This window comes from Myotis brandtii, unplaced genomic scaffold, assembly GCF_000412655.1.
Source record: "Myotis brandtii unplaced genomic scaffold, ASM41265v1 scaffold1162, whole genome shotgun sequence".
NCBI classification, from domain to species: domain Eukaryota; kingdom Metazoa; phylum Chordata; class Mammalia; order Chiroptera; family Vespertilionidae; genus Myotis; species Myotis brandtii.
The window spans coordinates 674,733-690,762 of record NW_005354021.1 but is presented as its reverse complement, the minus strand read 5'-3'; the positions used below and the strand labels follow the sequence as shown (position 1 = coordinate 690,762).

The following is a 16,030-nucleotide window of genomic DNA, read 5'->3' as shown; positions in this document are numbered from 1 at the left end:
CCTAGGAAGTGGTTGATGTCAGTTGCTCCTCTCATTTCTATTTATGGATGCACCTCCGAGGCCCTGGTCCGTCGCCAGGGGTGGAGGGGTGTCTCAGGAGCTAGGCCCACGATTTGCCATCCTGTGTATTGGAGGCAGGAGCCCCAGATCTTCCTGCCCCCTTCCCAGCGCAGACGCCGCTTAGGAAACGCACAGCAGAGGCGTTTAAATCCAGGCAGTACCACCTGGCCAGGTGGCTCAGTGGTTGAGCATCGACCAGTGAACCAGGAGGTCACGGTTCGGTTCCCGATCAGGGCACATGCCGGGTTGCGGGCTCATCCCCAGTGTGGGGGCGTCCAGGAGGCAGCCGATCGATGATTATCTCTCATCCTTGATGTTTCTACCTCTTTCTCCCTCTCCCTTTCTCTCTGAAATCAATAAAAAATATATATATAAAAAAATAAATCCAGCCAGTAGGGGGCATCCATAGGCAGCCTCCGGAACCGGGTGCATCCATGAACCCAGTCACGTCTGCCAAGCACCCGCTGGTTTGCTCTCTTACCCACCCCTCAGAAGTTATCTCCCAATTCTGGGTCTGTAACTTCTCCCTTAAGCGCGGGGCTGCCAAAGCACCCCACCTTTGGGGTTTTTGATCCCCTTGCAGCCAGCGCCAGGATAAAAATGTAAAAGCATTTTATGTGACTGAACTCCTAATATGGGAAGACCCCAGTGAGGGAGGGAGAGGATGAGTCAGTGGGGAATTCGCGGACAGGAAGGAAGAGCAGAAACTGCTGATGCTGATAAAGATCAATTTTGTGTGATATCCTAGCCTGCTTCAGAGTGGAAGGCGACAGCGAGAGGAATCCATCAAGGTACGTAACTGAAATCTGCTGGGCAGAAATTTGTTTCTAAATCCTTTCCAGATGCTTTATAGTAACTCGAAATTAGTCATTTACATGGAGTAGGCTGAGGAAGTAGTTAAAATCGAAGTCAGTGATTAATCTAATAAAGGGCCATTAGCCTCAAGAAGTAAGGGGGGGTCGGCAAGGAGGGTACCACCCCCACTCCACCTCCATTTTCTCTGTGTTTAAGGGCTGGTGGGGCTCCCTAGACTTTTCCTTAAGTGGTTCTCCTTTTGGGGGCTGCTGCTAGAGGAAAGAAGGCAATTGGCTCTGGGGGGGACGACCCCCCTCTTTTCACGAAGGGGGCACGTGAAGTTCTCAGAGCAGCTGGTTTTGCCACAGCCTCACGGGCGACCCCAGGGTTAGAGTGTCAGACCCTTGGCCTGGTGTTCCTCTGACTGCGAGGTTAACAGTTCAGTCTAGGACTTAATTTGACACGACTGAGCCCCTTTTTTCATGGCAGGTGATGTCAATTCTCCTGAAACACAGCCACGGGGCTGGGTGAATGTGGAGCGTGTTTAGGGTGTGTGAGGTATTTGCAGGGCCTTTGGAGTTGTGGAATTACCAAAACAGAGCATATGGCCTTAGCCAGTTTGGCTCAATGGATGGAGCATCGGCCTGCGGACTGAAGGGTCCCAGGTTTGATTCTGGTCAAGGGCATGTGCCTGGGTTGTGGGCTCGATCTGCAGTAGGGGGCGTGCAGGAGGCAGCTGATCAATGATTCTCTCTCATCACTGATGTTTCTATCTCTCCCTCTCCCTTCTGCTCTGAAGTCAATAAAAATAGATTTTAAGGAAATATATAGCATATTATCTTTTCCACAGTTACAGACTCTCTTAGAAAAGCTTCTCGATCCTGTATAAAGTGTGTCTTCAAAGTGGGAATGTAAAAAAAAAAAAAGCAAACGTTGGTTGTGTGGTTCCTCAGTGGTGGGAAGGGATGCTCAGCGGAGGCCTGATCCAGGCCTGGGTGTCTGGCAGGGAAAGTTCGGGTCTTTCCACAGAGCCTGCTAGTCGCACAGATGAAAACAAAAACGACTTTTATCAGATTTTAAAAAAATCTATTAAAATGTATATTTAAGATTGTTTTTTAATGAGTGTGAGGGAAGAGGTGGAAGTCGGGCTGGGGCAGGAAGTGGGAGATAAGAGAGAAGAGAGATCAAGCGCCCTTGCTCCTCGGCTGTCACACCAGGGACCGACCTGAGAGGCGGGAGCTGGGCTGCTCCTGCTTCAGGGTCTGGGAACCCTGAGCAGCGGCAGGAATTCCCCTGAGTTGTCTCTCCAGAGAGAGTTGGAAGACAGTTCCAGCCTCAAAGCTTCAAATGAAGGAACAAAATTGCAAATATTTGTGAACATATGCCTTTGAATCACTGATATTCCTAACCCACCCGGATGCAGCCTTTTTCTCCTTTCTTTAAGGTATCCTTGTGTTATTTTTCTTGATAGCTCTGTCCCCGAACCCCCGCCCCGCCCCCACACACACATTAGGAATGAGAATTGGAGTGGAAAAAACAGGCCCATTGCCACGAAGTCTTAGTGCTTCCAGCCTCAATGGATGGTACCTTTCTTTGTTCTTTGTTCCCTTTTTGATGTTGCAGAAATGAGGGAAAAGCCCATTCAGCTTATTCATGAACACGAAGAGCCAGACAAAACATTCCCAGTCTGTGAGTGAAGGAACCTCTGGGATTTTATAGTTCATTTGTCTCATTTTATTGATGAGGCAGATGAGGCCCAGAGAGGGGAAGAATCTCATTTAGGGTCACACAGCAAGCCAGGACAAGAACCCAAACGTTCTGACTCCCCATCTCCTGCTCATTTAAAATCAATACTGTAGCCCTAGCCGGTTGCTCCGTGGTTAGCGCATCGGCCTACGGACTGAAGGGTCCCGGGTTCAGTTCCAGTCAAGGGCACATGCCCAGGTTGTGGGCTCGATCTCCAGTCGGGAGCATGCAGGAGGCAGCCAATCAATGATTCTCTCACCATTGATGTTTCTTTCTCTCTTTTCCTCTCCCTGCCTCTCTGAAAACAACAAAAATGTATCATAAATAAATAAATAAATAAATAAATAAATAAAATCAATACTGTACCTGCTTCTCTGGCTTTTCAGTCAAAGGTGAGGTTTTATTAAGATCCATGGGAAGATCGGTTCCAAATTCAGTGTTTGCTGTGGTAGAAATTAGAAAAGAATCCAAGTTGTCAGATGTAGGTCTCATGAATTTTTATACATACCATATACATGCACACCTAGTTCATATGTGTAAGATTATAAACACACATACCTACACAGATGGCATTCATATTTACTCAACAAATAATACCCATAACCTCTATGGGCAGTCTAAACACCAGTTACATATAGCGTTAAGACATATTCAAATTTCTATTTTCTTGTCTTGGTTGATCTTTAAAAGAAAAAAAAATTAAATTCTTTCTGCTACTAAGACTCAGATAAAGCTGAAATTAAAAAGGAAATATTGATGGGAAAAATCTGCTGATGCTGCCGAATATGAATTTTGTATGATAGCACTTCACAGAAGCAGGAAAATGCTTCTGCAACCTTCCAGATTGAGAGATCAGAGCTGTCCCCTTTCCCTTTCCCCGCACAGTGTGGAGAGGCAACAGGAGAGGAGGGGGCGTGATGCCACAGTGGGGCCCCCCAAGGAGCAGGTGCCCCACAGACACAGACATGGAGTTGGCGTGTCATCCTCACGCCTCTCCTCCGAGGTTGTGCTATCTCTGCTCCCTACAGGTGTGGAAACTGAGGCTCCGAAGGTAAAGTCACCGCCTCAAGGTTGTATAACTAGTGAGGTGTTTTTAAAAAATGTATTTTTATTGATTTCAGAGAGGAAGGGAGAGGGAGAGAGAGATAGAAACATCAATCATGAGACTCATTGATCGGCTGCCTCCCGCATGCCCCCTATTGGGGATCGAGCCCGCAACCCAGGCATGCGTCCCGATGGAGTATTGAACCAGGACCTCCTGGCTCATAGGGCAACCACTGACTGGGCACCAATGAGGCTTCGAGCCCAAGACTGCCTGATTGAAACCCCAAGCTGCAGAGGGATAGGGCTTATTTTGTTTTTCTTTCTTCCTCTTAGAAAGTAAATTCAGTGTTTATAAAGGAATGTTTATTTGAGGAACGAATTTAGCCAGGCGCATGGCTCCTCTGTCAAAGGAGTTTAGCCTCTTGTGTGGGACGAGTGTCCAACAGAAAGTTCTTTCCATGCTTGCTGCTCGCAAGTAGCTCTTTTAAGAGCCTGTGGCCACATGTGACTCTGCTTCTTTGTCTCCTTGACCTGAAGCCTCCAGGCATGCCTTGTGGGCTGACCTTTCCTTTTCTGTTGTTTCTCAGCTGTCCTCTTCTGTCTCGTTTGAAAATGGCTTCTGTACAGATTTAAAACGTTTAAAAATTGAAAACAGCTGGGGAAACTGAGGCCCAGAGAGTGGTTTCCTGGGATTGGCTCAGGGCCATCCCTTGAAATAGCCCAAGACCGGATCTCCTGATTTAGCATCTTGTACTTTCCCTTCCACATCGCACTGCCTCCTGTTAGCCTCACTTGAGCTTGCCACATCCCAGCTGCTTGGCCCCCGGACAAATCCAGCCCAGCAGAATCGTGTTGCGATGAGGTTCATTTCACTGTGGCTTGAAAGGAACCATGGGTCTCTTAGAAATGAAACTTATAAATTCTAACGCATAAGGAAAGTTCTTGCAACACCAGGAGAATGAATCAGTCAGCCAGAGTTCAAGAAATGTAAACACATTTTTAGATAGGAGGCTGAAAAATCGCTTAAGACTTCTCCATCTCGTGGGTCAAGACCCTGATAATTTACTGAGGTCTAAGCTGTCGAGGAGGAGACGCAACTCACACTGCATTCCTGGGAGATAGAGCAATGGGGGTGGTAACGCTTCCTCTCTGAACAATGTGGGGAGCTCTACCCCTGTTATCAAGCCGAAGAAACGAACTCATTGACCAACGCAGACAACTGGCTGTGAACACAGACCCGGCTCTTTTTCATCATCCCGGAGGCGATGTGTACAATCACAGATACGGGTGGCACAGCTTCCAGGCCGGCCTGAAACTGGGAACTCGCGGTCTTCCTGTGATGAACATTTCTGCCACTAAAGAGATAAACAGAAAACACTCTCCTTCCCTGGCTGCCCACCATCAGGCCAGAGCGGATTTTCAAATGCGCGCATTAATCTAACCACAGGCTTTTAGCAAGGAGATAGCCTTCCCACCAGATAACCGGCAGCTCAGAGATGACCCTTACTAGATGGGGTCCCATCCCAAGCCTCCTCTGCCTTCAAGTCATGGGATCCTTCACCAAACACTCAAGACTTGAATAGCAGGAAAGAGCATCTGATTCTAGTCTGGAATAAGATGCCTTAAAATTTCCTTCTACTTAAACCTATGTTGACTATGTTTAATTGCCAAGTTGTGGTTCACTGTTTTAGTTAAAAAGGAAAGATAGTCATATTTACTCTGGCGGGTCCCACCTGGCATCAGAGTGGAAACTGAACTCCAAAGAGTCACTTTATCAGGCAACGTGGGCCACCTGACTCCTCCATAGATGCTGTCAGGGCTTGGGAAACAACGTCAGACCCATAGGCTCCAAAGTGGCCCAACATTCTGTGGTCACAAGGGCAGTAGCTTTTGGAGGTGCTGGCAGGAGCCTCTTTAAGTCTGTTTAGGGCCTTTTCCCACACGTACCCTTCTGAGGCATGAGTAGCCTTTGATCATTAGCCTGCTGTCATGGAACTTCGGCCACACTTGCAGTGGTTCATCATTGAGGAGGGATCTATTCATTGCCAAACGGACCTCAGGGAGCAACTTGGCCTTCTCAGAGCTTTGCACATGGACTTACAGCAGAAACCAATAGGAGGAGGCCTAAAAGTCAGCCTTTGTACCTTCATGGTTTTTATTTTGGTCCAAAATAGAAGATGCAAAGGCAAATTCCAGATTATTAAAAAGAAATTCTTCCCAGTATAAACTAAACCATAAAAGGAAGGATAATTCTGGTCCCTTTATATAGGCCAGCTGACCTTTCCTTAGGACTGCTATCTAAAAATACTTATTTCATATGATATGACTCAAGACGTCTATGACCTATAGGGTGTTTATTGTGTTATAATAAATCTCAAGTCTGCTTGTTTAATGTAGGAGAATGAGACCCAAGATGGCCTTTTGGTATTGTCATTATCAAGTTCTTGGGATAAGATTTAAGACCTTGCTAATGCTACACATTTTCTCTTTAAATCTTCCTGGATGATGAGGAGGGTGAGATGGGCATATCAAATAGTTGCTCAAGACCTGAGAAAGTCGTCAGGCCAAAGACATACCCCAGGGAGCTCTATTAAAGGAGCCAACTAGACGGATCTAGAAGATATGAGTCATTCTGAATTTAAATATGGAAATGCAATAAATGCAAGAGCAATATTTTTCTTCCAATTTGGAATAACAGTCCTTTTACTTACTTATGTCTTCGCAGACCAAGGCTAGCTCAGTCTCAAGGGTCTGGCTTTAGCTTTGGGAACACCAACTTCTCTCAAAAGTTCATAAATTATTTTTTATGGAGAGGTCCAGTGGTACATGGCAGTTTACCAAGCCCCAAATGGAACGCAAGCTAGATGATGGAATTTAAATTTGACTTGTGTAGCAATAACAAAAAAAATCAGCTACATGAGAAATCCTCCAATCAAGATATATCATAAGATTAATAAGGATACTTCTGGTGGAAGAATGTATGGAAGAAGGGAATTAAAAAAGAGGTTGAAGGTAGCACTACATACAAAGTGGCTGATCCATTTAATTCATGTGGTGGCCTTAATGGTGCAGAAAATATTCTTGCTCATAAGTATAGACATCCGGTCTCCCAGCCTCTAGTCTTTCCTCCTTCAATCCATTCTTTACATAGCTGGGAGAATCATTTCTCTGAAATAAAAATCTGGTTATGTCAATTTCTGTGTAAACAGGATCTCAAAGCCTTTGGGATAAATTCCTTAGTTGCTGGCTATGGCCCTTTATAATTTAGCTCTTGCTTACCCCTCCAGCTGAGTTTCTCACCACTTCCTCCCCTACGTGTGCCCTGGGGTCCAGGCATTACAAGCTGCTCTCACTTCTCCCATGGTGTCATTTTTTCTAGCCTTCATATGGCCTCTTTCCCTGGAGCCTCCTTTCTTCTTCTCCACTTGGCTGCTCCCTACAGATATCCTTAGAAACTCAGCCTAAGTGTCCTCTGCTTCCAAAATACTTCTCAACCTCCCGGTGGAGGTAGCCTGTGCTCGTTCAAAGCTCTAAGCACACTCCACTACTTTAAGGCATAAACTTTGTCTCTCAACTGTATTCTTGTGCCTAGCACTGTATTTGGCATTAGTAGGTGGTCAATTAGTATATATTGAATGAATGAATAAATAATCTTTAGGTACTCTGTAAAATAGACTTGCTAATTCTTTCTGTTGGACATGTTCTGATACTGGTGTCTTCATTAATTTTCAAATGACAAATCGTAGAGAACTAAGACAATAGCAAGTGAAAAGGCTTAGGCCACAGGGAGATGTATGAAAGCAGCAAGAGAGAAACCAGGAGGAAAAAAAATCCTGAGGAAAAGCCTCATGCTTCTCTATGTTTTTTTTTGTTCTTTGATGAGAAGATAAACATCTGAAGGGTGATAAAATAGAAAACAGTATTTATAGATTATTAATGAAAAGTATAATTTTTGATCACTTGACAGAACAAAAATTAATATACCAAACCTTTCTATGGGTTGAGAAATATAAATGATACACATACACACATATCAGCCTTAAAATGTGTTGTGCCAAGTCCTACTTCACTGCTTGAGGAAGGCCCTGATGCCACGTGCATCTCATACATTAAGTGAACCGCAGATCTTGACTGCTTTGGGAGGGACACATTCCGAGAATTTCGGGAATCCTTAGATTTGTGAATAGCCTTTGTATATCATATTCCCAATAAAACTAAAGTAGAAATGAAAAAAGAAGGGGAACTCTTTAGACTCTTGATGAGTCTATAAATAAATGAATCTATAAACAAAGGATTAGAGTAATTTATAAAACCATTTTTGGGGGTCAGAGACTCATCAAATTGTTAAATCCACTTCACTTTCTCTTACTTCCATCACCAGCCCCAGCAATTGGCCTTCTTTTAAGGGCCACTAAGCAAAAACAATAGCCCTAGCCAGTTTTGCTCAGTGGATAGAGCGAGACCTGTGGACTGAAGGATCACGGGTTCGATTCTGGTCAAGGGCACATACCTCGGTTGCAGGCTCAATCCCAGTAGGGGGCATGCAGGAGGTAGCTGATCAATGATTCTCTCTCATCATTAATGTTTCTATCTCTCCCTCTCTCTGAAATTAATAGAAATATATAAAAAAGAAAAAATGATTAAAAAATATATAAATCAGTGTTGTTCTCTCTCTGAAATCAATAAAAATATATAAAAAAAGAAAAAATGATAAAAAAATATATAAATCAGTGTTCTTCTTTTTTAAAAAAATAATGTAACATGAGCTATTGCAGATGTTACAATGAATATAGACCACAACACTGAGATGTGGGTGCTGGGCGGTTGGGTGGGTATAGTGATGGTCTTCTGTCTCCCACCTTCATGATGTCTAGGATTTGACTTCTTGCTTCTGCAAAATGACAAATTTCATGTGTCCCTGACTTCTGAAGTCTTTTACAATTATTTGAAACCGATCTTCAAGTCCACAAATAATCAATGTCCACCATTTATATAATTTTTTAGAATCCTATCTTTTTTATCTGAAACTGTTTATTAAAACAAAATGACCAATAAGGAAACAAAAGTTGTGAAAACTGCATAGGTGATTCCAGTGACTGGAATCACCTATAGAGTTTTCACAACTTTTTGTTAAATTGCTCTTTGAACTCAATTCCAGGGGATATTATTTTCAGAGTAGTGTTATATCCATTTTCCTAAAAAACAAATGGGGGATGTTAAACACAAAGAGATATAAGAGTTTTTCTTTAAGGTCGTTGAGCAAATCAAGGGGACAAATACGTTTCCTACATTCTAAGCCCTGAAAGAGGTACTCTGTGCTTATAAGGGCAGCCTACTGGAATGCATTTTCCTGCAAAGACTATGCTCTGCTTGGTGGTGAGTCTCCCAGCTCATTCTTAAAAAACAAAAAACCAGTTTAACCCGTATTATAGCTGAACTCTTTTATTATTCAAATGCACATAAAACACCTATAGTCTGTGTGTGCCAGCAGCATTCTGCCAGGTCCCCGTGGTACTGGTGGGTCCCTGTCCTTAAAAAGCTTGCAGTCTAATGGAGAGAAAAGCCTAGAAAGTAGACCATTCTGTAAGAGAGATGCTGTGATGGGCTATGTACAGGGTGCAGTGAGAGCAGGTGGAAGAGGCCTGCCACCCAGTCGGTGGAGAGGATTGGGTGGGAGGCACAGGAAAACTGCCTGGAGGGAGTTCGACTTGAGAACGTAATTGGGAACTGAATGGTGAGTAAGAGTTAACCAGGGAAAGGGGTAAAAGTTGGGGGATAGCGGAAAGTAGAATGGTGGTTGTCGGGGGCTGGGGGCTGGGGGAGAATGGGGAGTTATTTCATGGGTATACTGTTTCAGTTTTGCAAGATGAAAAGAGTTCTAGAGATTGGTTGCACAACAGTGTGAATGTACTTAACACTACTTTACCCTTAAAAAATGGTTAAGTTGGCAAATTTTATGTTATGTCTATGTTACCACAATTTAAAAATATGTCGGGTGTTAGGAGGAGATGAGAAATTGTGCTTCAGGCAGAGGGAACAGTATTTTCACACAATTGGAAATGAGAACGAGATTTGAATTAGCCTAATGAAGGTCTTTTAGGGACTAGGAATAGAGAAGAGGAGTAAGTTTTCTTTCCTTTCCCTGGACATAGAGCTTGATATGGGGCAATTCTGAAATAGTTTGTCTTTGGCACTCTACCATTTCCCTTTCTGTACTTTTCTCCTTCTTCTGCCTCCTTCCCTGTACAGCTAATATTCTCTATTAATCCAAGCCCTCTGGGGCACTGTACCAGTCAGGCACGTTTCAACCCTTAAAACCCTACTTACCCTAAAATTACCCACCTCTGTTTCCACCCCTATCAGAAATTATAGTCCCTCAGCACAGCAGTTCTCATCTAGGTTGCAAATAAATAAAATTTTACTAAAGTGTGAATGACTATTAGCTTTTCAGTATCAGTACTTTAAGAGAATACTTCTGAATCCAAAATAAGTCTATTACTAGTGAGATTTAAATCGTAGAACAGTAGAAGTGAAGTTATAACATTTTGGTCATATTAGGAAGAATATTTTTGGTCTGGAGAGCTACCCTGTAAACAGGCCTATCTTGCTGGAAAATCTGTTTCAAGAGTTTGGTTCTCCTGAACAATTTATTTTTTTCAGCTTATCTCCTTCTCCCATATCTTTAAAAGTTGCAAATCATTTTCAGTGTCATCCACACAAGGGGGTCTGATGCTGGTAAGGGGAATTGGCCAGAGTAAAGAACAACAGAAGCCATTTGTTTGTACGGGTCATTTTTAAGTCAGGAGCTTCCTAACGTCTCACATGTTGTCAGGTGGAAATGTGCCTGTGTAGACTGACATCACCACTAACCCTGAGCAGTGGTTAAAAAAACCCCCCAGCTTCCTAAGATTCAAATCTCAGCTTCACCACTTAGCTGTGTGACTTTGGGCAAGTCATGTAACCTCTCTGAGCTGCATGGTCCTAGATAAAAAATAAAGATAATAGAATTTATCTTACAGCATTGCTGTGAGGATAAAGAGAAATAATGAGTGTAAAGCACTCAGCGCAATGATTGGCCTATCAAAGATAGACAACAATGGTAGCTGTCATCATGATCCCCTCCTTCTCCTCCTGCCCCTCCTTTACTGAAGGCTTCTATTTAAGAGCTGCTTTGACCCATTTCCAACCAATGGGTGAGAGTGAGCAGAACTGACACGGAAGCTCTTCCCACGATGGTCAGCCTCTCCACCCAAGGAGAACGGCAGGAAGGGTAATATGGAATACCAGGCATCCGAGCGTTTCTCTGCTGACAGATTTTGAGATTGGCAAGCATATGACTGTGCCTTTTTTTGTCCTTCTAGTTTTGTAGTCTCTGGCAGAAACAGTTCCCTTCACTCAGCCTGGCTCCGGCCCTCCATCTCTGGCCTGGCTTCCTGTTCCTTTCGCAGGTCCCTCACTCAGGATTCATTGCTGCCCGTCCCAAAAATAAGCAGTAAGGAAGACCACACACATTTTGCTATTAATCAAAAACTATTTTTAGGAGAGAAAGTCTCTACATAATCATCCTTTCCTGCTGGTATGCAGCAGAAGCAGCAATGGCTGTGGGTGGAGGTTGAGCTACAAAGTGAACCTCTACTCTTAGTGTTTGCTTAGTTCTCTATGGGGGGAACACAATATGAAAGGAAGCTTGGAAGAGGCAGGACTGGCCTCCGTCCTCCATTTTTTTTTTTTAAATTGACTTCAGAGAGGAAGGGAGGGGGAGAGAGAGATAGAAACATCAATGATGATTGAGAATCATTGATCGGCTGCCTCTTGCACGCCCCCCCACTGGGGATCGAGCCCACGACCCAGGCATGTGCGCTTGACCAGAATGGAACCCGGGACCCTTCAATCCACAGGCCAACGCTCTATCCACTGAGCAAAACCAGCCAGGGCTCAGTCCTTCATTTAAAATCCAAGCCTGAGAGTCTTTCTCTCAGTTTCCCAGTTTGTGGTTGTGCAAGCTGAGCTGTGCACAATTCTAGGAGCCAATATCATCTTGTTATAATTGTGCAGCATATGACCTGCAGAACCCTCAGGACATCCCTGAAAATTCTCCTTCCTGGGCCAGCTAAGCACAAGCACTGGTTCAACCCGACTTCTCTTCTCCCCCACTATTTACACTCAGACCAGCATACCCAGGGCTGCCCCTGAGTAACTCATGAAGTGAAGCCTCTTTCCCACGTATTGCTATATTGGGGGAGAAGCTGTGTATTTCTGGAGGTCTAGGTATGAAATAATATGTACGTGAGTCAAATGACATAGACAAGAAGCACAGGTGACTTTTTGAGGAAAATCTAAACTTATAGGAGATGTTGAATACGAGACCCCTCATTTTCATGGCTGAAATTTGAACTGACAGATTCATAGGCTGAAAAACAAGAAGAGTTTTACCTAAAGAGTGAAAAAGTCTTGAAAAAAGCTATTTTCCTTACCCCAAGACAAGGGAAAACACAAAATGGATGCCCTGATGCTTAAGCCTCGTAATGAATGGGATGGCTTTGAAAATTCCTAGATGCTATCATGGAGAGAAGGTTGACTTAGGGCTTAAAAGCATTGAAGAAAGTAATATTTTAATTTAAGATGTTTAAGGGAGAAACCCTGCCAGGACCATGATGCCAAATTTCTGAGAGGGGAACTCTTGACAGAGCAAGAGCATGAAACAGTTACCGCTTGACACAGGCTGTGCGGAGGTGCCCAGATGTGCACAGCAGATGTGTCGCAGAGCCCTGTGCACACAGCAATGGTGGGATGACAGACGCAGGCGCATCTGAGGTGCCCAGCCTCCAGCTGTAGTGTGAATACAAGGGTTGGGCCGGGGAGATGTGAGGGATTCTAGCCCATCTGATTACAGCCAAAGAGACAGACAGGCTGTTGCACAGGCCTGATGAATTTTTGTGTGTGTGATCTCTTAGAGTCACCATGGGTGAGAATTATTCTCCTAGCTGTCCTTGTCAGTCACATGAAAATTAATTAAAACAATGCCGTTTCAATGGCCCCGGAGGATTGGGGGGGGGGGGGGGGGGGGGGAGAGGATAGATAGCAAAGGGGTCAGATGAGTGGATGGGAAATGAAAGAATGGTTTTCAGTAGGAAATAGTGTGTGTGTGTGTGTGTGTGTGTGTGAAAGAGAGAGAAAAAGAGAGAGAGAGAGAGAGAGGTGTGATATATTAAGGAGATAGCAATAGGGAGGAAAAGGTCCAGGAAATCATAGATTTCTGCAAAAGATTTCTAGATCATCCATCTAATACCGACTAAAACTAATTCCCAAACACATGTACGTATGTATTTATGCTTCATTGTCTCATTACTGTTAATAACCATACTAGAGAGGCTGCCGGAAATGAATGTCTGGGTTATTGGTTTGCTACAGTGAGGTGAGGCTTGGAAAAGCTGCTCTTTGTTGCTTTCCCACCTTGGTGTGCACACACACACACACAGCCACATGCGCGCGCGCACACACACACACACACACACACACACACACACACTTAGGCTCAGTGTGGCGGCTTGGGATTCTGAGAACCAACACTGGAGAGAGGGAAAAGCCATAATTAGTGTTAATTGTTGACCCTCCAGTTCCAGAATAGATGCTCTGGAGAATGGGAAATGAGAACAAACATTAATTATTGAGGAAGGGACCTTGGAGACAGACACTCTGGATTAAAAGGAGAGAGATAAATTGCATAATGAATGTTAATTTTCCCTCCAAGAATTGAGTGCTCGGTGGTTGGGAGGGAGAAAGAGGCTAAAACAATCATGAAAGAGAAACCTCGGTGTGTGTCGGGGTGAGAGGGGACAGGCGGGTTATACAAACACTTTCCATCACTGCTTCCGCCTTGCCCTTCGCCTCACTCACAGCTCCCAAGAAATCTGCTCTCAGGGTTTTCCTTAGGACTCATTACTCACACAGTGTTCTGCTGGGAAGCTCAGCCTCTTCCCTGGGAGCACACCAGCCAGAACACAGCCACAGAGCACTGCTGACAGGCTTAGAGGCGTGTGACACTGGGATTTGCTCTTTATGTGCTGCTGGGAGTTTGACTTAAAATGAGGGAGGCAGCCGGAGCTGAGTGCCACTCAGGAGAGGGTTGTGCCCGTGGGAATGACTCAGGCTCCAGGGACTTAATTGTTGCTTTATCTTAATTAAAATACACGACACACACACACACACACACACACACACACACACACACACACCCTCTCCGCAAACTAATCCTCTTAACTGAAAGTGAAAACAGAAAAAAAGGTGATTTGAGCAGAAAATAAGAGATGAGAATTGCAGCCGATTTTGTCAAGATGCTCTACAAACAGGCTTGTCACGGCTGCTCCGATGCAGGGTGCTGGTGGAGGTCCCACATCCCGTGGGTGGCCTGGGCACCTTCCTTCTGTGTCTGTTCACGGTCCTCATCCGCTACTGTCTGGATGATTCTGCAGTAGCCCAAGCTCGCCACCTTTTCTCTTGCCTGCTCTTCATGCTGGAACACACGTTGGCTTGTAGGACATCCCTCCTCAAACATCTGTGATTCCTCGTTGCCTAAGAAGCAGCATTTCAGCTCTGTCCTCGCATAGGAGGCCTTGCTTGGGCTGGCCCTGGCCTGTCTTTCAGCTCCGACCCCACCATGAAGCCCCTCCACAGTCCATTCCGAACATCGTCCTTCTACCACATCATCCCATACGGATACCCTATTTTCCTATCTCTTTGCCTTTGTTCATGCTGTTCCCTCCGCTGGTTATGTCTTTCCATCTTCTCTTTATCCACTTCGACTGTTTCTCAAAAATCAGTGCAAATGGAGATTCTCTGGAAAAACCCGTCCTCATCCCCGAGATTAGAATGAACCGCTCCTTCCTTGAACACCCCCGACTGGTGTTATTTAGGCGTCTATTACAGCACTCATCTCATTCCGCCTCGTGGTAGTTAGTTGCTTGAGAATCTGTCCTCAGACCGACTGTGGGGTCCTTGAGGGCAGCTGAGTTCCCAAGCAGTGAAATGGTTTGCCCATGATCACAGAAATCATGGTGGTAGAGTCAAGACTTTGAAACTTTAGTCTGGAGTTCTTTCTTCTTCCTCATGCTGCCTCATCTACAGGACTTGTGCTTTAAATGTCAAGCATCTTCACAAAGCCAATCGCTGCTAAGAGAAAAGCTACCCCAGGAAAATCATACTTTGTCAACTGTCCCACCAACACCGAAGGATCCTTTTACCCGTGGGTCCCCACAACCAACATTATCACACATGACAAATGGGGAGAACAAAGGGAAAAGTCAACCAATGAGCATCTGTTTGCCCCCAAATTATCAGTGTTTTGAGACCAGCGGGGATATTCTTGGATCCTTTATCTTTTTTGTTTACCAAATTGCAGACCATCAGGAAATGACACCACGCATATTATCTATGACTGAAAACATATTACCTAAATCTAGTGATTTAAAACAACAAACTTTTATTGTATCTCACACAGTTCCTGTGGGAACCTGGGAGTGGACGAGGTGTGTGATTCTGGGATAAAGTCTCCCGGGAGGCTGCAGTCCCACTGTCAGCTCGGGATGCAGTCGTCTGGAGGTCTCTGGTGCCGGAGCATCCCTGCTACAGTGGCTCACGCACAAGCCTGGAGAGCTCGTTCTGGCTGTTGCCATGTGGACCTCTCCCTTTCACTGCCTCATGACAGACATGGTGGTTGGCTTTCCCCAGAATGAGTACTCCACAAGGGAAAGCAAGGAGGAAGTGCCTTTTATTTTTTATATGTTTTAAAATCTTTATCATTGAAAGTATTACACATGTCCCCTTTTTTCCCTCGTTGACCCCTTCTAGCCCATCCCTGTCCCCCACCCCAGGCCTTCACCACCCTATTGTCGATGTCCATGGGTTATGCATGTATGCATACAAGTTCTTTGGTTGATCTCTTCCCTCCCACCCACCCACCCCCGCCTTCCCTATGAGATTTGATAGTCTGTTGCAGGCTTCTATGTCTCTGGATCTAATTTGTTTATTTTGTTCATAAGATTCCACATATGAGTGAGATCATGTGATACTTGTCTTTCTCTGACTGGCTTATTTCACTTAGCATAACACTCTCCAGGTCCCTCCATGCTGTCTCAAAGGGTAAAAGAGTCTTCTTTTTTATTGCTGCATAGTATTCCATGGTACAAATGTACCACAGCTTTTTTATCCACTCATCTACTGATGGGCACTTGGGCTGTTTTCAGATCTTAGCTATTGCAAATTGTGCTGCTATGAACATATGGGTGTGTACATTCTTTCTGATTGGTGTTTCAGGTTTCATAGGGTATATTCCTAGAAGTGGGATGGATCATTGGGTCAAATGGCAGTTCCATTTTGAGGAAACTCC

General features: G+C 44.6%; 1 protein-coding gene across 5 annotated transcripts in view; it reads right to left on the bottom strand.

The window, feature by feature from the left end:
- Positions 1 to 16,030, bottom strand: part of KIAA2012 (KIAA2012 ortholog) — a 92,170-nt gene that overhangs the window by 43,024 nt on the left and 33,116 nt on the right. For all 5 annotated transcript variants that reach the window (XM_014528828.1, XM_014528830.1, XM_014528835.1 and 2 more), the window contains exon 8: positions 2,968 to 3,044. In XM_014528828.1, the coding sequence (XP_014384314.1) occupies positions 2,968 to 3,044 (77 nt within the window). The remainder of the gene's footprint in view (positions 1 to 2,967; positions 3,045 to 16,030) is intronic.